Source organism: Aythya marila (genome assembly GCF_965140915.1).
Source record: "Aythya marila genome assembly, chromosome: 3".
Taxonomy (NCBI): Eukaryota; Metazoa; Chordata; class Aves; order Anseriformes; family Anatidae; genus Aythya; species Aythya marila.
Window position 1 is genome coordinate 42,373,012 of NC_139044.1, and position 24,390 is coordinate 42,397,401.

Sequence of the window (24,390 nt, forward strand, 5' to 3'; positions counted from 1 at the left end):
TTTCCTCACTGCAAATTAATAGCCAGGACAAAAGTCAGCCCACAAAGAAAAATCATTTCTGAGAAAGGAGGCTTTAAAAAAGCAGATGATTTTTAGCACGCAGAGCTGCCCTCGCGAAACATCTGCTATGACGTAGCCCTGTTCTGGCCCCAGACCAAGCATATCAATAGCTCCACAGAGTAATGGGATAAGAAAATGGGAAAACTGCCATTGCTTGTTTAGCAGCTTGTTTTGCTGATAAATGTCTGTCACTTTTCAAATAGCTACAGTGTAATTGTTTTGGGGGGAAAATATTTCCTTGAGCAGGAGGTTTGCAGGCCATTAGCTATTTCCCATCTGTGCTGGTGTTCTAAGACACCACACATACACTTTGCTCCCTATTAGAAATTATTCACAGCTTTGGATTACAAACAGGCAGCCTGAAGAAGTTTACAAATCATGTCTGCCATTAAAAAGCTTGTTCTGGGCGTACAGAAAATTTAGATTTCAGAAGCGTTAGAACCAAAATGTAATTTCTGAAGGACCCTCTACTTGAAAGTCTGCTAGAAAAAAATACTTTTCATGTATCTTTTTGAAATAATGAATGACTGTACAAAAGCAATAGTTACTTGACTAAAGCAGGGTCTCATTTCATGGCTACAGAGAATATCGCTCATCCCACCCCTTTTCAAACTGTGCCATGAAAATGTTCAATTTCTGCCCGATAGCTGCTAGGACTGTTTAATATCACACAATACCTCTAATAACTATAGGCTTTCACTTCACGCGCATCATCCTAATATGCAATTACTTGAAGCAAATCTAGCTGTGCTAAAAGACAGCACTACTCTCTTACCTGCTTCAACTGAAATACTAGCTGCATTTAAAAAAAAAATAAACATTCCTTATCAATAGGTGTTCTCCTTTCTTTTACCTCCTCCAATCAGGGGAAAAAAAAAAAAAAAAGGAGGGGAAACAAGGGGAAAAATATGGGTACCATTGCAGATTTATTCCAGTGATAAACTTGTTTTGTCATTTGAATCCTTTGAATTTCAAAAAAAAGTAAATTAAAATGCAAGATTACACAAATTTTCAAACCTAGCTGCTTTTTAGACTTCACTGAATAAAATTAGTGAAAGAGTGAAAAGTTATTTGTGATTAAAAAGCGCATCAGTGGGTAACTCACACCTTTATTTACGACTAGGACTGACAGGCAAAAGAACCAACACACAGGCAGTGACTGCTTTTCAGAATTTATTGTAAAAAAAAAGTAGTAAACAATAGGAAAAAAACGTTCCTTTTTAAACCCACCACTTATTGCTTTATATGGAAACAATGGAAAAATGTGACAGAAACATATTTACCCATTTCTGTCCATATATCAGATGATCCAAGCTACTCAGGACACGCTCATGGGAAAAATATTGGCAGTATCACAGCATATGGAAGTGGAAATAAAAAACATGCAGTATTTTCAATTGCAGTTGGGAGGCCTATTTCCTGCAGTCTAAAGATCATGTTGTTTTATCTGCTTTCCTTTAGCATAACGTACATTATCAGACTTCCATAACTTCAGACACCAGCAGAAAGCCCTGATTTTTTGCCAATAGTGACATACCCACCTCAAAGATAAATGTGGAAGTCGGAATGTCTGCCTTATTTCTGTTTGCAATTTCCTTTCCATAGGAACATGCACATGATATAGTTCCTGCTAACAGATATTTAAAGCTTGGCTTGCCCTCGTTCATTTATACCAGTCCAACCCCACTGGAGGTCCTCAGGGCAGCACAAACAACGGAGAACAGACTTCCAACACCACGCTTGTTTTGACACAAGAAGTGCTTGCCCTACCACCAGATTCTGCGTGTTAAGAATACTTGGCAAAGATGACAGATTCTGCATTAGAAGGTGTTACAGAAAATGTAAATAAATAAATTCCCCAATTTTTTTATGGATTTTGTAGTTCATATCAGAACATCTAAAGAACCTGTGTAACTTAAAGAGGGCTCAATTTAAACAGAGCCCCAGAATAATGAGTGCACGGTAGTATTTACCTGGTGTAATTAGCTTCATTACCAACTGGCGAAAAGTCGACTTAACTTCAGTTTCATGCTTAAAAGAATTAGTCAGAGAAAACTTACGTTACATGGCACCTTCGAGACCACCTCAGGTTCAAGTCAAGGGATGAACTTACACATAGGTGTGTTGTTTTAGACAGTACTTGAGGACAGAAACCAAATACAAAGAAAACAGGGCTCAGCAGAAACCTATTGATAAAACAGTACCTAACCATTTTTTTCACTGCTGCAGTTGCTGGAAACTGATTGTAGTGACCACACCAGTTTGAGGTGACTCACACAACGGACAGCCACTGGTGCAGACCACTGGGGAACATTTGGTCATTCTGAAAGGGGATACAATGGAGCAATACAGGAAATTCCATGCTGAGAGGACAAAGTCAAACATTTGTTCTCTTGCACATCATAAAAAGTATTTTTGGTTACAAATTACTATTGCAAACAATCTTCTCATAGATAAAACTAAAAGTGTCTCTAACTAGAAAGCTTTGGGAGTCAAAACCCCACAAACCATAACTAATAAGCTTTATCTATGCAAGTCCTCTCCCCTTCTGGGCTGTGACAGTCTCCTTATTTTAAGACAGACCTTCCTCTTGGTCAATCAATTCTGTTTTGGAGGAGAACACATCAGCCAGCATGTGCTTTGGGATTTCAGATCCCCGTACTTTCAACGTGTAGCAGGCATTCTCTACTTTTGCCAGACTCTGTTTCAAGGTATACAGCTTCTTCGATACTTCATAAGGTCCAGTGTTGCCAATGAAAGTAAAACCATCATAGATCTGACGTAAGAACTGGCTCAGTTCAAAAGGTGTGTCAATGTCACCATTTCCGACACTGCTGATGCACAGCCGCATCAGCTCTCCAGTTAGGTCAGCCACTCCCAGCAGGTAATCTACGGGTGTTACCTTCAGGCTCCAAGTGTGTGGTTGCTTATCCTGGGAACTGGAGGTCTGAGGACAGATCAGAACAAAGCCCAGTAAAGACAAGTAGGCAAAAAGCAGAGCAAAATGGTTCAAATATACACTAGTTTCTCTAATGCAACTGTAAAGCAATGGTAATTACAAACATTCTGGAAACTGAAATTGCGTGGCACTTAACAGTCTGATTTCAGAAGTACTATTTGCTAATCTCCCTCCAGCATGCTGTAAGGTATGAAAGCATCCTTTCCATTTGAGATGTGATTTCCATTCTGATAAGCACAATAAATGCACCGTGCTTCTATCACCTTTATTTGCAGAGTAAATGCATCTGTACCAATGTTTATTTGCATATGTCTTTTTTTTTTTTTAGCTCAGATCTCAGCCTAATAGACTTAAATTTTCATTGAATACTCTGTCCAAAGCTACCAAAGCAATCAAGAATCAAGAGAGCCTGCATTACAAAAACAAGTCATATCATTTTGTAATAGCATCTTGAATTTCAAAACATTTTCTAGAAGAAGTTGATAGGTATAGTTCTCTCAGATCATTTTTATATCAGCCTAGTTCACTACATTATCTAAATAAATATTTCATGAAGAGAAGTCATCACAGAGTGACAAGTTTGCTTTTCAAGTTTCCAATACTTTTTATTTCCAAAATAGTGGTGGATGGGAAATAACATACATCTGTTTCTATTCCTTTGCTCCCACAATGTAGCATCCACTCAAATTCACCCATCTGGTCTGCAGTGTGTGTGCAGAAGTTAACAACTTCACAATTTGTGAAAATAACTGTACCACTACTGGTAAGAACCAGAGAACGTAAGCTAAAAACCTGGCCCTATTTGCAAGTATCTTACTAACAGAATGAAGAAGGGAAAAAAAGCACCGTGTCTGGCCGTTAAAAATCCCTCTTCTATACTTGTTTCTTAGTATTTTGCTATTCTGGATGGTTCTGCCTACTAGGTGTTCAGTTTGCCCTAAATAAAGGTGATGTGAAATAAACAAACTCGTATCCCACTGATTTAGTTTACCACTAAACTAAATAAGTTTTGAATAAGCGAGTCAAAGCCCCCATGCCTATGTAACACCATTCCACTCACTGGCCTTATTTAATCCGATGCCAAAAATGTGGCTGAGCCCAGTCATCACATTAACCATTTCTGAAAGATATTTGTCACATGAGGAAAGAAAAACTTTTACCGTGTTTGTTGTTTCTTCCTTGTCTTCCGCTGTAAATACTAGTTGTTTATTGATCTCTTCAACACTAATTAAAGATCGTGTTTTAATAAAATACTGAAATGAAGCTGCCTCAACATACTCTTGAAGTCCTGCAAAAACAGCATAAATAAGCTAACAATTCAAACTTTACAGTAATGATCCATCCTTGATTTTTTTTCAGAAATCTTTTAAGTAAAACTATTTTAAGGTTACTAGCAGAAAAAGAACACAATCCAGAAATAACACTGGATCATTATTTAACGTAGCACACTTTTGAAGTACAAACATCAGACCAAAAGCACAGCAGATAAACATCTTCAAGTTTTTACTCCAAGCAAACTTTTCATTCAGATCCTTCTGTAATATCAGTACAAAGCATCACATTACTCTCAGAAACATGCTGAACAGCAGCTCCCCATAGCGAAGCTTGTAAAATACAGCATTTGTATGATGGAGAGTGCAAATCACTGTTTCATGAGGTCACAGACACGGGACATAGTACAGAGAGACTGCAAGTAAGTCAAAGGCAAGACAGCTGATTTGAAAAAAAAAAAAATACATAAAGAAAATTTTCCCTTAATTCATGTTATGACCAGCAGTAAATACTTGTTTTAAAATTAATTTCCCAGTTCTTTATTTTGTAGGAATTAGTGAATAAGCTCCTTAAAACATTCAGGATAGGTGAAATTTGTGTTCAGGACAAAGCACACATTGTTACAAATAACTCCAGACCAAAAAAAAAAAAAACACACACACACAAACAACCAGACAAGGCTGTGATGTTCAGCAAGATGAGCAACAGCTCTGTCCAAAAGAACTTACACTCTAAAAATAAGGCATGCAGGAGGAACAAAAGGTGTACTGGCAAGGAAATAACGATAGGATAACAAATATAGCTTGTACCAGCTTTATATGCCATCTGCAGCCACCTGTCACAACTGCCTCTCACTACCTACTTGACAGATGGTGATTTTCAGTATGCATTATAGCACAGGTGAGATCTATAAAAGAGCTCGAATGTTCAGACAGTGATTTCACAGGTTCTGTCAATTTTTCCTTCTGCGCACAGGACAGGTTTGGGGGAAGCATGCGGGAAAAGTTCATGAGCGGAAGATTGATGTTGGCACTGCTGGTGGAAAAAAAAAAAAAAAAAAAAAGCAGAAATGAACCTGGAGCAGACAGCCATGGCAGGATGAAGCTAAAAAGTTTTGAAGACAAAAACAATACATGTGTATCTGACCTAGGGACGGAGAGAGAGCCAAAAGAGGAAGTGAAAGGAACAGACTGTAACGTGACAAATCTTAGCAGAAGAACAATTCTGAACAATTTTAAGGGGATAGTTTCACTTTGGAAGAAGCAGAGAGGTGACACTGTGGCATCATGCAAGAAGGCTAGGCTTAGACAGTAGCTTTGCCAGTATGTAAAGTGAGAAAATTTGGAGGTACCCAAGGGTACCAGAAGTAGAATCCTGGTTCCATTAGAATAACGATAAAAAGCCCAGCTGACCACTACAGGGCAAGGATCTCAGCCTATGGAGATAAGCAGATAATTTATTCTTCATTGGGATTAAAGAAAAAGTCTAAATCAAAAAGAAGGGAGCATCGATTTGAATAAAAGAGGAAAGTGGAAACGCCCAGGAAAACTGGAGGAGACCTCCAGGGAAAAGGTGACTGTGGGCCTTTCACATTACAATCATAGTAACGTATGCTGAATGACCTGCATTTTCTCTTTTTAAAATATGTATTTGCAGGGTGAGTGGATGCAATTCAGTACACACCCTTTACGCTTCTATACAGCAGCAGTGGGAAAAGCAGAACCACCAACCAGAGCCACACACAACACTGCTGTTCCCAAGTGAGAACATCCTACTACAACTATTTGTTGTACACAGCTGTAAGGGCAAATAAATGCAGTAATTTAATCAGCTGAATTCAGGTAAAGCATTCTGGGCACAAGTCATTGAAGAGTACTGGAGAAAAGCTATTCAGAATCTTCTAAGATTAATAACTTCAGAAGTTGCAGAGGGGTAGATTCATCACCCATTCTTCTCCTGACTTACTGTACTGACATAACACAACCGGTAATTCATTGTGACATTTTGGCTTTTCCTGTGGGTAAGCTATGAACTACCATACTGCAGCACTTAACATGACATCTGTGAGAATCTCTCTGCCATCCGTGGAGATTACCAGCTATGAAGAATCAACTTCGCATTTACCCAAGTTCTCAGAGAGATCAAATCAGCTCCCAAACTTCTCAATATATGTTCTCAAGCAATGTTAACTCCCATCTTTAACTCATTGCAGTTTAACTCCTCCACACATATTTTGTTCTTTCCCAGGCTGTTTGGCTCCTCCTTATATTTCTTTGTGTGTGTATATATATATATATTTATATAGACATACACATGCCCACATTTTTTGCCTCCTCTCTTCCCATCCAATCTGCCTTGATCCACTATTTTCACTCCAGTTTAACACCACCATACAGAAGTTGTGCACACATTACGGTTTGTCATTTGCTTTTACCTTTCACGCTTAGCAGATCTACCTCCCTGTATTTATAAGCAAGCCTTACAAAACTTTATTTGACATTGTTACCATCGCAAACAGACTGGTAACGACTTCCCTGAAAAAATATTAGTATTTTAAGCCCTTCTTCCAGACATAGCCACAACGTAACTTCCTAATGACCCCAGACCTTGAAATAAGGTGTTTTCATGTGCAGGTAGAAGGATGTTTAAACACGGTATGTTTTAGCTTAACGGAAGGACATCCGCTAATTTCAGCAAATAATCCCCAAGGTGAAAAACCCCATCCCATTTCACTACACCATCCAACAATACCTTCCCCTTGTGCTCGTTTTGGATTTATTCCAAAGTTGGCTTCTTTACAGATTGAGTTGCCAGTAATAGAATCGTTCGTAAAGCTACTTTTATGCAATATTTTTCTAGCATGCACTCACAAAAAAACAATAAAGTGTTGTATTATTTCCACTAGCACTTGTTAATATTACAAATGTAAGGTAACACTTAAACATTTTGATATTTTATTACATTTACACAAACAGCTTGCACTAGTGATAAGTTAGTCACACACTCTTCCATATTTTGAAAATATATTTTCTACATAAGAAATGGAAAGTTACACTGAGGTATCTTCTGAGCACCTATCTATAATGGAGATTTTGTGCCTGAAAAATTGTGCATTTTTTTTCCACATGAATCATCTGATGTAAAAGATATTTACCCTTGTCTGCGTATACAAACTCTGGGAAATATCAGATAAGCAGTTTTTCTAAGAAACTCAGTGTTGTACTAGCAAGAAATCAGGATTCTTTCAAAAACCCAAGTCATTGGAGCTCTCAAGCCAAGAGTCAAATTAATGCACAAGGGGTAGGAAAAGGTAATTCTGCTTTAAAAATGGGTAATGAACTCTGTAACTGGAGGAGTCAGGTAAAGGTAAAAAATGTAATCCTACCTGATATATATATATATACATATGCATATGCCTGTATGCACGAAATTTTAACTTTGAATGACAGATCGAACAAGAGGTGAGTTTCCTCCTAACATTTAATTTACTCAAATTTCCCTGAGATGATTGAGGGATTGGAACATCTGTCCTATGAGGAAAGACTAAGTGAGCTGGGCCCGTTTAGCCTAGAGACGAGGAGACTGAGAGGGGATCTTATCAACCTCTGTAAACACCTGAGGGAACAATCTAAAGCCGATGGGGCCAAACTCTTCTCAGTGGTGACAAGTGATAGGTGACAAGGGGCAATGGGCATAAATTGAACCACAGAAGGTTTCATTGCCATACGAAAAACAACTTACAGTTCAGGTGATGGAGCACTGGAACAGGCTGCCCAGAGAGGTTGTGGAGTCTCCTTCCTTGGAGATATCCAAAGCCCACCTGGATGCAGTTCTGTGTAACATGCTCGAGGTGACCCTGCTTGAGCAGGGGGGTTGGACTAGATGATCTCCAACCTCATTCATCCTGTGATTCTGCAATTCTCATTTAAGCATCAGTTCAGCAGTTAAAAATGGGTTAAAACGGATTTCATGCCTCTCAGTCCTTGAAGTTAACAATGTCAATGCGGTTAGCTTCCTGAACAACCTTCATCTCTGTATTTCTTCTTAAGCTAATCTCCTTCTCTCCCTTCAACCCTTCGCTTTCCTCTTTCTCTACATATTTTTACCCAAACTTGCCGTCTCTGTTAAGGGATAGGAAACAAGTAGATGACAGCCTGTGTTATCTTCCCCTGCTCCTCCACTAAACCATGCACAAATCATAGGCCAAAAGCAGCCACCAGAAAGATGGTAGGAAAATATACAGTTAGTTACAACTATTTTCTTCTGGCATCACAATATGATGGGTAAGGTACATTATTTACGAGGAGAGTCACATGAAACTACCCAATTGCAAACTCATTCCAAAATCCAAACAGTCGCAACTCTATCTGATCACATTTAAGCTGCTAGGTTACCCTCTCTTAAAAAGGAAAGGAAAAAAGAAAAAAAGGAGTCACATTCTTGTGGAAATTCCAAACTGAGAAAAAAAAAACGTTAAACTGAGAGCCTTTATTACTCAACTCTGCAGACCATGGGAAAGATGGTAGATTTAAAGAACCCACTGCTACTAGCCTGTTGATCAATGAATAAGAGAACTGGTAAAATGAGTAATTAATTAACCAAGTATATCAACTGAAATAAGTACAAGCAATAAATTTTAAAGTATTAATATACAAATTAAATCATTATGCTTTAAAGTTAGCATCCTATTAAGATGAAACTGACAATTCACACCTCAGCCATTTCAATTTGTCTGCAGCTTTGGCAACAATTCCCTAGATTCACAGTTCTCTTTCCACACACAAGTGGTAAAAACTGAAGTAATTAATCTAAAACTGCGGCTGTGAAACAATCCAACAGCTGTTTAGTTGATTGTGAGTGTGAAGTCAAAGGTTAATTTTATAACAGCATACAGAAAGAGTATGAAGCCAGCTATCCTCTGAGAGGCTCACGACATAGACATCCTGTTGTGAAAAAGGCTTAGAAGAATTTTAATTCCACTCAGGAACAGATTTTATACAATGGGAGTAACTAGCAAATACAAATAAAATCACAAGAGCAAAATGTCCATAAAAGGTTACAAATTTGAATAATACTTCTGCTATTTCCATTCACTGAGTAATACTTCAAAACCTGAGTCACTATGACAGGGAGACATATGTACAGTCCTTGAATTTTGAAAGGATCTGGGAAAGAGAAAAACACAGTTAAATCCATATTGGCATAAACATGCTGCTCCATTGTAACAATTCAGTTTTGAATCAGTTTGGCAATCAGTGCAAACAGAGATGGGAAAGTTTGACAGAGAAATAGACTTTGTGCTACCTTATATTGATTACTAACAAAATGTTACTAAAATAAGAATGTATGTTAAATCCGGCAGTGATCTGTCTAAACTGGTTTACTTTTAAATCAATAACTAAATTGATGCAAACTTCTCTCACCAAGCCCAATGTTTTATTGATTATTCAGTTGCTACTTGACTCATCCACGACCACCCTAAGGCTCTGTTCCCTTCTAGCTGCATGCCTTGAAATGTTGCGTTTCAGATGCCTAAGCGTTAGGACTGTTTGTACTTTGCTTAAAGTTGAATACACACCAAAGTTAGGGAAAAGGAAAACCCAAGATTAGTCTTTTTTCCCCAATAACTGAATAAACAAATACATGCTCACTGTTAAATACGCACGGGTGCCTGTGAGTTAAATCATTTCTCAAACAGGCACAAATACCCTGCAGAGAATATTTTATTCTCTCATTGCAGAGAACAATTTGAGTCTTTTTTTGTTATTGTTATTAGAAACATGTGTACATATGATAAATGCTAGTTTTCTTGTAGATGACTCACTGTGAATGAAAAGTTCACAACCTTTTATTTTGACTACTTGAAGAACCAAGGGATGTATCATGGTTACTTTTTAACAGAATGTTTTGTTCTTGAGGGTTTTTTTGGTTGGTTGGTTTTTTGTTTTGTTTTTTTAAAAAAAAAAAAAAAAGAAAAAGTGAAAAACTCTGGAGATGAGCCAATGCTCTACATGAGTTCTTAAATATATATAAATTCCTGTGACAAGTAGTCTTCCTGATCTTTGACTACCTCCAGTTCCTCTGAGAACTGATATCCAGTTTTAAAGTCATTCAGTTAGAGGGCAAATTTTACACTAATAACAGCCTTGAGGGCAACTGTTCAGATACCAAAGAAAGGAAGCTCTGAGTCAGCCAGTATGCTCGATGATCAAAGAAGGAAGAGCACCTACCACAACACAGCTTTCTCAGTTTAAACCCAATAAAAAATCCTCCTCAAGATGAGGCTTTTTCTGTGTGAAAGTCCTGACTAACCTAACCTGATCAGAAGTCCTAATGGTAGCCACATATTCTCATAAATACAGATCAGTGGAGATGACAAAAAAGGCACATCATGACCCACCAACCCCTATTTCTCACCATGTGACTGTAAAACAAAAACCTAATGATGATGTGCTCTACTAGCTGTTTCCTGTCATGGAGCTTCTCTATGACACATTCTCCTGTGTGGTTTTAAACATAAAAAGGAGTGTACATTTTTCTCTAATCTTCTCTAATTCTCCAGCAGCACTCAGTTCCCATAAAGGCTGGAGAGCTCTGGTCTGTGAATGACTGATGTTAACAGCTGGAGGATCTAAAACAACTCCTGAGTCATTACACAAGGACTCCTCCATTTGCTAACTACGAAACTAAATTAAAGGACAATGTCACAGGTTTCAGACTGTCACGTAAACAACAGCAGTATTTCCTGTAATAGTGCTGCAGAGCTTCAGGACAGTTAGATCTTATGTTAGAACTAGGAAATGAAAACCTGGCCCAATCCATAGCACACATCTTTAGGAGATTGTATATAGCTGCTCTTATGCTGCTGAATTTAAGGAGTATGGTGAACCCAACAGCTCCTCCATCAAACATGGCATGCTCTGTGTGAGCACTGGTCATGTCCAACCCACATTCATTTTCCCAGGTTTAAGTTTTTGTGAACGGATGTACAAATCCTGCAGCAGAACATAAAACACGAGAGGCTTTGCAATTGCTGAGCGTTTACTTTCCTTGGAAGAACCTAGAAAAAAGGCATGAGACAGAAATAAACAAAGGGCAGTAAAATGCAACAATCTGAAGATATCTAGTTTCAAATAAGCAACTTGCAGGGTGAAGAGAATCAGTCTGACAGTTTGTTGGCACACTTGGCAGTGCAAGAACATCAGAGAAATGGAGCAATAAAGAAAGCAAGCAGAGGAATTAACAAAGTTATATGTAATAAATATTGGCTTCTTCACCGCAAATTCCGTTAATTTTTCAGTATAATCAGGAAACTTTGTTTCCATTTCTGGCATTTTACCTCTCACCCACAGCAGCAAAGAGATGAACTTTAATTCTTCAGCTACATCCTGTTCCTGTGTTATTATGTTTTCCCACCATCTTGCAGAAAGCTGATTGCTTCCTTCATGGATAGCTTTCCTTTCATGTTTTAGGTGTATTTAAGTTTTTTTCCTGGGTGAGACATTTCCAACCCACGACACCCTTCTTCATGCAGTAAAAAGCTTTTCCTTTGTACATCACCCATTTTATCACAGTTTTTGAACTGTAAAAGCAAAAAGTTCTACTGTTTCTGATGTGCAGAACTGTTCTTAACATTGGTTTTCTTTTAGAAATATATATATATATATATATATATATATATATAGGAAAAGGCAGCTAGCATAGATCAAGTACAAGATGTTCTTTCTATCTTGTGAGTGAAAAAGGTAAGAACAAAAGAGCAGGTAATACAAAAGTCATTACACGGACTGTTCGTTTAGTTTGTGTTCTAAGCAGAATCCCTTTTACAATACCAAAAGAACAATAGTACTTAAACAAGTGATTAGGACATCTAAATCTAGCCTACTTGGACAGACCTCGCCCATCTCCATATTATTTCTTACAGCATCAAGTCTGGCAGTACTGCATAATGAAATTAAAATATGGTCCTCTAGCGCAACTAAAGTATTTCCTTTTCATCCATGCAGACTAAACGAACATTGTCCAACGCAACAACGTAATTTGTTGCTGTATGATTAGACTCCTGAAGCGACTCTAGATGGGACTAGAGAGGAGACAAAAATAAGTGACGTTATATCGTTCTCTCAGAACACCAATAGTGCCTGCACAAGATAAATTGTGAGCTAGACTGCGTCAATGCTGAACTTTTACACAGAACTTCCCGCACCATCATGGGCAGCAGCAGTCACGGAGCAATAGCTTTGACAAGGTGCTGACATTTTACAGCCTCATCATCTAATCCTATTCGGAGCAAGTGCAGACATGATAAAGAGCTAATGAGCTGCTCTGTGCAATGCACCCCATTCACCATTCCTGCTAGCACAGACACACAGCAAACAGCAAGGTCGGCCAGCAACGTTTGTTACACGTTCTCACCACCCTACGCTGCGTTAGTGAGGAAGCCCCCCAGAAAATCTGGGTTCCTCGTTCCACACCAGGTTTTATGCACTGCTACCAGCTGTGCAGATAACACCACACCTAGGCTTGCTCCGAGCAGAACCTAATGACCTCATTGTATAAACAGCAACGTGCAGCTTAAACTATCACTCCTAAGAGCTTTCTCGGACAAATTGCCATTGAGAAAACAGTGTAACACCTCAACAGCCTTATTATTCTCACACTGCACCTATCCTGTATTGCTAAGGGACAAAAAACTGAGTAAAGCTTCAATCAGCTGGAGACTTCATGTTAGAAAGATACCCCACTCATCCCCACACACCAACCCATCGCACATCTCTTGGCTCCCCTCTGCTTTAGACAAGCTTTGTACTTATACAGAATAAATTTAGATCGTACTTAGAATAGTTGTATAAATCCTAAAACGTCACAGGGCATACCCTTTCTGGCCTTTAAAGCTTACACAGGTTTTCTTCCTGTCTACTACTGACATTTTACGTGAATATTTTAGAGTTTATATATATAATCCTGAAAAGTTTCCTCCCTTCGCTCCATAAATTCATAAAAAACATTCTCGGCCCTTTTCTCGCACAGCACCTCACAAGGATTTTAAAGCAACAGTACACGTTTCCTCACAGGATATATAAGGTATACACTGCGAAGTGGGGCAAAGGAGCAGGAATTCTATATTACAAATAGTAAAGCTTTAAAAATATCAACAAAGCCGAACACTTCTACCAGAACAAATGAAGAGCTCCACATTAAAAAAAGACTTCATTATTTCAGTATCTCTTTGTTTGCTTGTTTAATCATCCCCTGGGACAATCTGTACTGTTAAGAAACGTGTAGAAAACAGTCATCAGTTTTTGTTGTTGTTCAATTAGTGCTATACTCAGTGTTTGAGCTCATGCAAGTGTCCTTTGGGGAAACGTCCTGCGTGCCATTAGCACTATTCTTAATGAGGGAAAGCATGAAACTCCTTTAGTGCTCTGCCAGAATTGTTTTATCTTCAAGTCAAAAGAACAACTGCTTGGAGTAACCCCAAAAAAAGCATTCAACAATTGCAAGTGGCAAACAATATTCCCAAGCATTATACTCATAGTACTGTTCTATTTATAGGCTAACAGTTATTATACTGAATAAAATATGTATTAGGCAGCTTTATTATGCAGACAGTTATGACTCCCCAGTTAAGGCTGCTACAGCAGTTTCCATTATAAGCCCAGTTTTGATCCCTTTTACTCGTTCTGAGAGACGTAGGGTGGGGAACAGGAGGATGTTTCATGTTTGGTTTCAAGACAAAGGAGAATATTCTTAGGAAGTATGAGGTTAATTGGACATGCTGCTTTTGAGATACGGGACGTAGGCGTTTCTTTATTCTTTTTTGAAGAAAAAAAGAGTGTAACTTTTAACTAGTTCTCCAGAATTTCTTTAAAACACAAGGTCAGTATAGAAAACTAGATGAAAGCCAAGATTTACAGCTCTAGGAAATGCATGAAGACAAAAGATCTAGCACCTTTCCTAGCTTTGTATTCAGAAAGGCATGCAAACTGCTTCCACTGTGAAAAAAGCAAAGCAACAATTAAAACATTAGACTTAAAAACAAAACCAAAAGCAGCATTCTTAATTCTTATCATTGTTTTCCCTCCCAATTACAGTTCTTCCCAAACAGCAGGGGGCATGGGGTTTCAGCATTCCCTCTCACTGTTTTTCTTTACCTAACTGTCCCTTCTTTCTTCATGTCTCTAGGTTTTCTATCTCAGCTTCATAATCCGGACAGCAAGCATCTTCACATCTCTGTCACCTCCTTGATCCCAGCATCAGCTCTGTCAAGATCTACAAGTCTTTAAGCCTGCACATCCCCTTTTTTTCCTTCCATACAACTAACTGAAGAGTGGAGGATTCAATGAACAAGGTGAGGGCAAAGCCCAGGCTAAAAGATTGCATTTCATACCTGTCATACACACAAGCTCATTTAAATGACGCCTAAAAGCATTCCTTGTCTTCTCAGTGGCACACACGTATGTTTTACATGTGTAGCAGAGGTCTATCATAACCTGGCCCATTCTACTGTGGTCAGATATATCTTTATCATTTTAAGAGACATACACATTTTAAGAGCTCATATTTAAAACACTGGTGACAAGTTTTAGAAATGCTGATCTGTGCCTGATAGGATATTTTCAGTTGTTTTCTGAAGAGCTTATTCCATTCCATTTTGATGCTGACAGATATCTTTATGTAAGTCAGAAATCAATTATGAAGGAAAATTAGTGTAGCTAATTGTGTATGAGTATTTACTAAACAAAGCAAGCTTGAACAGAAACTTCTTGCTAATTTTTTTTTTCCTAAGTTGTTATTGCTGGCTCAAGTTTACATACCTTTCATATATAACTAACTTTTCAGGTTGGCAGGGATGTATTTTTTAATATCTAAGAACAACTTTGTTTTTAATCAGAGGAGAAATCTGGAAGTAGAAACCTAGCGTAAGGTTTGTTCCCTTACATTATAGGACACGGGTACACATAGAAGTTAAGAAAAGTTCCCATACATCTGCTCTTTAGGCATACTCTTACATTGAGATTAATGTTAGCTAATCCCAGGTGAGCTTCCCCTCAGTAAAAACAGCTGTAGGTATGGCTCTGAATTTACCCATGGGAAGCCCCATACTATGAAAATAAAACTCTTGTGAAGCTACTGAGTGTGGTAACTGGTTACCCTGTAATAATTCTGCCCACATGGCAAGGCTGACAGCTTGTACTGTGAGGTCTCACAAAGATCCGTGAGGTAGCACACCTCAAATGCTGCCATTACACAGATAGCCAAGAATACTACACGAGTCACAGGGGACTAACTTCACTGGTTTTTCAGGCAAGTTTACAGGTCTTAAAAAACTTTTCAAAAAACTGTGTTCATAAAACTGAATGAAAGGATTCCCAGCTTTTATAAACAGAACTTAAAATGAAAATCCAAGCACTTGAACTAGCATTATTCACCATTTGAGGTCACTTGTACTGTCAGAGTTCTGAATCATCTATTCCTTTTCATTGCCTCATTACAGTACTAAGCAATAAATAGCAGCAAGATTCACACAGGCTGTACGTGGCTCTTTTAAGAGTAACTACTCATATTTAATCCGAACAACCCAGCGCACCACAAGTGGCTGTGGAATTGGAGTCACAGAAAACTAGCACGGCAAACTCGTTCTGTTTCAGAAGTTCCAAACTGAACGTTCACTTAAGAGCTGACTCACTTATCTATGTGAACTTAAGTTTATGTAAAAGTTAACTTGTGCAGTATTTATCTTGTAAAATACTTCTCTCCACAGATGTATTCCCTCTGGATTATAGAATTCTTTTTAGACAATTAAATCGGGGCAGATCTTCAGTTCTCCTCAACTGAAGTCTTGCCCGAACAAGAAAAGATATACAGGATTCCAGTATGTCTAAAATAAGATAGGTAAATGCAAGATAGTTTTATAGCATAACCAGTATGTCAGAGAAGCAGTTACAGATTTTACTCATATGTTGCCACAAACAAGGCAAAAGACTTTTAGGTAAGAATCAGATTCAGTAGCAAAGAAATGTCATTTGTCAGCAAAAGTGATGAAAGCACTGATACTTAACATCTCAAGGATGTTAGTAAAGGCAGTATAAACTGTCATTTAATGCTTGGAGCACCTAGACAGAAGCATATTCCAAGTCTTCAGAAGAGAAAAATACTAATTAGAGATTTTAAGTTAACTTTATCAATTCACAATGGAGTCATTTCACGAGTTAGTCACACACATGCATGCACACCCCACACCCCCCAAGTTATAACCTTTTCAGCTCAGGTAAACGAGCATGTTGCACATACTCCTCTAAGTCACAGAGGAGCAGCCGGTACGTTTGTTAGAACTACTCCCAGCTTTAGTTTAGGTCAAGGTCCAAAGCTTTCCAGCTGCAACAAATTCTTGTTTAACCACAGTGCTAACAGGACTGTAGGACAATAGCCTCTCCAGTACCAAAGATGAATCTGAGTCCTGATTTGTGAATATGTATTGTAGATATGTTTGTAGATATCTGCTAAATTCAAACCTGCTGCATGAGGAGAAACCACTTTTAGGTAAGAAACGGAGTTTAGTGCAAAACAGAATATTTTCCCTATTTTAAAATAATTTACCTGGAGATATAGCTCTGTGGAACTGATACATGTCTTCTCCAATTAGTTCTTGTGCAACCTGCTTAATCTTTCGTCTGACAGCATCTAACTTGACTTCAGATTCATTTAGTATTTCTTCCCCATTGGGAGCACTGCAATCATAAAGCAGAAACTGAAAAAGCAGCTTTCAGAATATGATCAAACAGTTGAAAAGAAGTTAAATTTTCATTTACTAATACATATTCAATGACTTCAAGAAAAAAATGTAGTGGAAAAAGAAACTAAAGTTTAAACTTTAACACCTATTGTAGATTCCAAAAGAAAGATTTTGCAGATTGTTACTGTGAAAATAATTGACCAGTGAAACCTAGTTCTGGTAGCATATTTATTCCAGATAATAATTGTAACAATTGCTGAAGAGGGAACAATAAGAAACACTTGCAAAGGCTTCAAAAAAGTACTCCAGAAAATGAGCAGCATTTACAGAAGTTCATTAACCTCTCTAAAAAACGTCAGCGTTTTGTAATATATTACAGAGCACACGTGACATACATATGGAGTTTTAGAAAGTAGTTATGACCTATGTTATTAGGAAACAACTGAAACATCTGATTTACAAAGAGCATAAACTAAACTTACCTGCCAAGTATATCTGATTTCCTTTTAAATCACCTCTCCCCAAACCCTAAATAATCTATGTGGTCTATTAGGCTTGCAGTCTATTTGCGGACTACATATAGACTGGTCTCAATGAAATGTTCAAAAGCAAACAGATTTCTGAAAGTAAAGCCACATTAATGGCTAACAGCAAAGGAGTGGGAAGTAAAAATAGAAGCATGGGAAGCTTCCACTCTCCTCTAAACACAAATATCTTAAACAGGTATCTAAAATTCAGAGTAAAGGGGAATTTTGTTGTTCTTTTTGTACCAGTTCCCAGCAGACCTGGCCCCTGCAGTGGGGCTATTTACAATCAAGGCTGTAGCAGTTACTAGAATTATCATAATAACTCTTCGCAGAAGACCAATTTAAAAAGGGAGCAACTTCCTAAACTCTATTTATAACTGTTACTACTACAGTACCTATAAATAGCTGCTACTACAGCAGAAGTGTGCTGGTAAGAAAGAAAAAATAAATCTGGGAGAAGGAACAGGGAGATCCGTGATAGCAGTTACACGTAGGACAAGTAAACATTCTATACAACAGGCTATGCAAAGCTTCTCATTTTCCTGTTTTCTATTTTCTCCATGGCTTTCAACCATTGCTTGAAGGTTCACGAGGACACAAAATATATAGAAGCTCAAAACTTCACACACGAGCCTCTTAGGTTGCAGAATGTAGTGAAGTAAACAACCCAAGCTGCCCCCTCCTCCTTGCATTGATGACCTAGGCTGGGGTTGCAAAAACCAAAACAGGGAAGTAGAAGCAGAGGCAGCTAACCTGAAGGGAGTGTGCACATTCTTCTCTCCCAGCTTGCTGGAAGCTGGAAAGCTCCCATCTGCTGAGATACTCTACTACTTTGATCCTATTTAATACTTCAGTAAAACCAACTACAAAACCTGAAGCAGCATCTATTAATTCTCTAGCTGGAGTGTGTGTTCATTACCTCATATCCACCTTAAAGGATGTTTATGGGAAAATAATTAAATCTTTCTCAAGGAAACGCTGCAGCTATTCATCACAAATAGAGAAAACACTACAAGGCAGCTTCCAGGTTTCTGTGAACACCTTTGCTCTCAGTGTGACTCACCTGGTAAACCTGTGGAGCAGAAATATCGTTCGTTTGCTTTCAATAGTTATATCACGACTGAGCTTCACAAGCCGTTCGTATTTGTCATGCCTGGTGTCAAGCTCCAGCTGAAACGCTGCGGAGTCAATGATTACAGAAACAAGCACGGTTAGCACAGCACGCAGCGTAGGAGAAAAGCAGAGATCCTGTGCCACAGGAACTGCTGTGGGGCTCAGCCCCACCAGCCTTTTCTCTGGGGTGCTTTTTTGCAGCGTGGGTAGTGCTGTGGAGACCACCATTGCCCCCTGCCTGCCGGAGCTGCTGTGCGACAGCTGCCTGCACATCTCGCATGGCTCACCACACAGCAAAGCCACAAAATCATTTCTGAACAAAATACAGCAAGTCCCATCATGCAGGAACGTGCCTAACAGAACACTCACAAGCACGCAGGAACCTAGCTCTGACTTCTGGCTCTTCAAAAGTCTCTTTGAGGAATGGACCCGTATCCTTACACAACTGCATGTCTATGAAACTTCAGTTTTGAATAGCAAAATTCATCAGTAATACCACTTCTGTTCAGTAAGTCAGGTTTAAATACATGTCAACAGTGATGATTCTTTAAGCAGCCCAAACCACTGTAAGCTAAAATACTTGTTTTAAATAGTAAAATCTATTCTTCCATAGTTCTGTTCAGAAAACTGAATTAGATTTTCACCCAAATATACAAAGACAATTCAGAAATAAAACCCTGCAATCATTAGTAAACAAGACTCATCAAGTTAAAAACAAACAGACTAGTGAAAAGAAAGCTTATATTTTATATCAGAACTAGACTTGGCCAAAAGCCAAGTATTTTAACATCTTTAAGAACTGGAAGTAGCAAAGCAACATTATTTAAAATAAGATTTCTAACTTTCTAATTTACTTACTGTAAATTCTCTCTGCCTAACTAGAACGAAGATGAAGAAAGAGAGTATGCGTATCTACTTTTCTTAGTTAAAACTATGAATAATAATGTTTCACATATAACATTAACATTTTATAGGCTATTATTCCACTAAATAAACTGTTAATAGATACTTAAGAGAATTTAAACATCCTGCGTAACTGTGTGAGGTGTTAAAGTGTGCAAGGAGATGCTAAAAAAAAAACACAGAGGTTACTTTCTTAAAGGGTCTACCAAGTGACTATCCTTTAGAAAAACATAGCAGTTCACAGACAAGCAAGTTTATATGAAGCTAAAAACCTGTACTTCTCATTGCCTTGACAAAAAAATGGATTCTCTTTTTTCTGTTGTTTGTTTCTCTCCCCCATCTTCCTCTAGAACAAGCCATAAATGTTCCTCCTGATCTTTAGATCTTTCATATGCCCTATTGGTGTGTCTCCACCAAATTCTGAGAGTTAAGTCCACCACTGACTTATCGTCAAGAAGAAATATTCCATCACTCCAGGGTATAAGCACCAGTGGAATACATAGCGTGGATCTTTGAAAATTCAGGATAAACTGCCTCTCTTACTCTGTTCTGAAATTCACCAGACACCACTGACAGGATCACATGGGAGAGGAGGAAAAAAAGGGTTTTTTTGAATTCAAATTAATAGCACTTCAAAAAAAATGTTACATTTGAGGGTGAAAAATTAAAGTTGAAAGTACTGTACTCAATTTAGAGTACAAGGGTATGTACATTATTTAAGGTAAAAATTCAGGGGTTGAAGTTTATCATCCACCATGCTGACTTATACAGGGGAAAAAAAAAGAAACATCTGTTTAGAGACAGCAAGGAAATTACATGGTGTTAAAGGGACCATCTATAACAGTCATCCAGCTCTTACTTCTTCACCCTTTTCAGCATCACGAAAGAAAAGAGGGGAGACAAGGAAAATTTTGCACTGAGATTTAATCTGGTCACAGTATTACATCTCCTTCCTTTATCTGTTGAGGCTTCTCAGTTCTGAAGACCACCTTTCCCGTGCCAGGGCTAAATTTAATTAGTTAAACTAAATTCACAGGAAATTAAATGTGATTTAAATCCTCTGAAAACACTTTGGTTTGAGGAAAGTCTACATTTGCTTATTTAAAGAAATGGAAATATAAGCTAGTTTTACAAAGGCACTTAAAGTGAAATAAGTGTCTACAGAAAGATCTACCTTACTTTGTTAAACTCCCATTCTTAAAAAGTGCACGTATAAACAGCTCACAACTCACAAAACAATGCATCCAGATTTACATTTGACAGCTTAGTCACCTGTGCAACAGAGCTAGGGGTAACAGTTAAGAGCCTTCTCGGCCTCCCCACTGGCAGCCACCTCCTCTTGTCACCACTATGGTGGAGATTTTGCACCTGTGCAGGTCTCTTACATTTCTCTGCCACCAAAGCACCTGGGCACCTTTTGTCTGCCTGAACATTTCTGCAATTTACTTAGCATCAGGTTCAGCATGAGCAGGGTGGGCAGCAGGAACAGGAGAGTTAAGATGAAAAAGGGAACAAGTCCTGAGTCAGGTGCAGCCATGCCAGATCCAATTCTTGAGACTTAACTGCTTAGAAACCAAAACACCAAGCTCTAAATGTATGAAGCAGGAATCCAACTAGCTTCAAATCTCCCCCCCCTCCCTGAAAAAGTTGGCTTATTCCAACACTAAATACATAATTCCTAGCAAATTCCACAACACACATTTTTACAAACTGGCTTTCCAAATTCTTACTTACATTTAAAAGATGTCATCAAAGGCGAAGACGGATTAACATTCTCTTTTTCCTCCTTTTTTTGACCCTGTGGGAAATTGTCATGCTTTCGTTTTCTGAACCCACCCGATCCTATTAATAGAAGAAAAAAAAAAAAAGTTTTGCCAGAACATAAATAACCTCAGAATGTTGTCTTCGGAGCCTTTATGTTTCTATCCATATTTTGCAGATAGAATGAGGTAACCCCCTATTACCAGCTGATGTCACCTCCACATCACCATGCCACTTGTTCCACCACATTCCTAGTGAAAACTAGAAAAACCCCTACCAATTTCAGTGGATGAGCACACCAGGATCCCAACTCTTTATTCATAAGCTGTTCATAGCCTTTTATGTTTTATTTCTGTAAGGGCACCGCTGCATGGCAAATCTTGTGTGAGCAAGGGCCTACAGGATTATACCTTTTTAAAGAAAGTATTTTAGATGCAGAACTTAACAGAAATCATTAAAACCAGTACAAGCGGTAGTGATTTATTGTACAATAACTGATTGTAACTTATGTTATTGGTCTTCTGTAAGCAAGCAGACCAACGGCTTTGGGCCGTTTCCCCCTTTCGCCATTCCCTCACCCCAGGTAAGCCACCCGCGTTCTAACGGCTCCCCCCCCGCTATAACCGCCACAGCCGTGCCCTGTGCCCCCGGGGGCCAAACCCGGCCAACTCCTGCGCCCAACCACACCCGTTCAAATACGCGGAGTTCCCTTAACCCCCCCCCAGAAGGGGACCACAACCGAAAGCTCCTTAAAACCACTTAAAAGCTGCGAGGCTCCCCCGCCGGCCGGTACCTTCCTTGCCGCTCATCCTCGCCCCGCCAGGCCCCGCCGCGCCGCCACCAAGGCCCCCGCGGAGAGGCGGCCCCGCCGGTGCCTGACGGAAGCGCTCCCGGGGCATGATGGGAGTTGTAGTCCCGGGAGGGGAGGGAGGGGGGACACCCCTGAGGCAGCAGTGCCCTCAGGGCGGGGCTCGGTGCTGTAGAGGATGAGAGAAAGGGAGGTGTGAGGAGTCAGGGTAGGGAATAATAAATAAATAAATAAATAAATAAATAAATAAATAAATAAATAAACTAACTAACTAACTAACTAACTAACTAACTAACTAACTAACAAACAGTGAGAAACCTCGGGACAAGCCGACAAGGTTTTCCCAGACGCTTAGGGTTATCACACTGAGATGTCGCACAAGGGCTGCGTGTGGCTGTGCTCCGCATCCAAGGTCCATAACAGATCTCATACCCGAAAATAAATAAATAAATAAATAAAATTAATTAAAAAAAAAAAAAGCAAAACCCAGGAACTTCTTCACTCCCTTCACCCCTGAGGTGTGCTGCCCTGGGCAGGGACCTCCACTAACGCTGCTCGCAGCCGGTGCCCCGCAGTGAGGCGCTTGCTCTGCCGCAGTGCTGTCAGCAGAGGCCACCTTGAAGTGGTGCCCAAGCTGAAGGAGAACGAAGCTGTCCTCCTCCAGGAAAGCCTGAGTCTGATACCAGCCCAGCTGGACACTGTGCAGGGCAAACACAGCCAGCTGAGGGGCTGCATAGCTTTAGAGAGAAATGCTATCTTTGTGATGCCCCCCCCCAGTTTAAATAACCAGCCGGAGGATGTCTCGTAACACCACAGACAGTCCGAGCTGGAATTAGCTCCGCATATCCTTTTGTTTTTAGCTCATGGGGTTGCCTTGGAGATGTAGGGCTTGGCCATAACGCTCTCTGTCGTACTGAAGCGTTCGCGTTGGGCGATCCAGCCCTGAGCGCGTTTGACAAACGACCGAGTGAAGCGAAGTGACAAAAAAGCTTACGAAACTGTCACAGGGGGATTGCATAAACCGGGGTCAGATGTTGGGTCTGAGGCTGTTACACGACCGAGGATGTTTGCAGCTGGCTGACGAAAGGAAGCGGGAGGTCAGCTGGTCCGCAGTTGTTATAACAACAACCTGTTATGTCTCTTAGGCAACAGGGATGCCCGCAGTCTTTTGGCAGGATGGTTCGGGAGGATGATTTCCTCTTTTCCTGGAATAATGTTTGAAAACAGCAAATGCTTCTCACTCAGCTGGATGTGGGAATTCTCATGGAAGCCACAGGACCCTGCCAAGTGCTCACAGAGCACCGTGCAGCCTGTGAGCAGGGCAGATTTGGGGAATGCACCGCAGAGGCAGTGGACGCGTAGAGGTGTGACAGAGCCTACAGGGCTGCTGCACCATCCAGCTGCTACACACAGGCAGAGACCCGACGGCACGCTGCCTTTCATCCTAGTGTTTAGTTTATGTCTTCCAAGGGAAAACTGGCAAGTGACGGGCGATGAATAATGTACCTATGGGGAAAGTTTGTTTCTAAACATGAACAGTTAGTGCCTGGCTTATGTCTGGGTGGGTGCGCTGGCGATTTCATAAAGATTTCCTTCTACTGAGGCAGCCACATGAAAGAATTGCTTTGGAGGAATTCGAGGTGAGACTATCTTTATCCTGCATCTACATCAACACCAACACCCTTGGAGCAGTAAAAGCGAAGCGCAGAGACTAACCTTTCTCCCCCATCTCTCCCATTCCCCTCTCTGTGCACGAGTTCCCTGCACATTACAACTGAGGCGATGCGATCCTTTACTTCTCTAGCTGCTTCAGTGAGGCAGGGGAATTGCCAACTCGATGAGACTCTGGGCTTTTCTACCACAGTGACAGGACACAGAAAACGTGTGGGCTAAAGAAAAGGGTTGTCGTAGTTTAGGAGAAGATGCTGACGGAGTAAGAGTGCGAACAAAAGAAAAACAAAACAGTCGCCTTCAGCTCTGGGAGTCACAAAATGGAGGTCACCTAAGCAAGACAGTCTGAAGGTGCAGTCCTCATCAGAAACGGCAAACCCAGTCACACCACAGCAGAATTTGCATGCTATTTTCCATATACCTATGTCTCTCTGACCTAGGTACCCCCTGTTACTCACTCCCAGTAATATGGCTAGCGTAACCAACAGGATTTTATGAGGTGAATGGCCGTTATCTGTTAGCATGGTGATCACATAGACCACTCCCTTTCTCTCCCTGCCTTTTTGGCATCGTGACAAGA

The 24,390-nt window shown here is 39.7% G+C and overlaps 1 protein-coding gene across 1 annotated transcript; it reads right to left on the reverse strand.

Annotated features, from left to right (window-relative positions):
- Positions 1-1,223: 1,223 nt before the first annotated feature.
- On the reverse strand, positions 1,224-22,203 carry TSNAX (translin associated factor X). The gene is made up of 6 exons (XM_082757506.1): positions 22,125-22,203; positions 21,305-21,412; positions 18,618-18,732; positions 16,892-17,022; positions 4,180-4,307; positions 1,224-3,007 (listed from the first exon to the last, which is right to left on the reverse strand). The coding sequence occupies exons 1-6, from the start codon at positions 22,138-22,140 to the stop codon at positions 2,633-2,635; spliced, it is 873 nt and encodes a 290-aa protein (XP_082613632.1). The 5' UTR covers positions 22,141-22,203; the 3' UTR covers positions 1,224-2,632.
- Between the last annotated feature and the right edge of the window lie 2,187 nt (positions 22,204-24,390).

Bases quoted from the DNA above. Each gene is read 5' to 3' on its own strand.
- TSNAX (XM_082757506.1), bottom strand. The intron at 4,308-16,891 runs GTAAATTATTTT...CTGTTTTTGCAG, and splicing joins CCACAGAGCTATATCTCCAG to GACTTCAAGAGTATGTTGAG. The intron at 3,008-4,179 runs GTAAAAGTTTTT...ATCTGTCCTCAG, and splicing joins AGGAAGAAACAACAAACACG to ACCTCCAGTTCCCAGGATAA.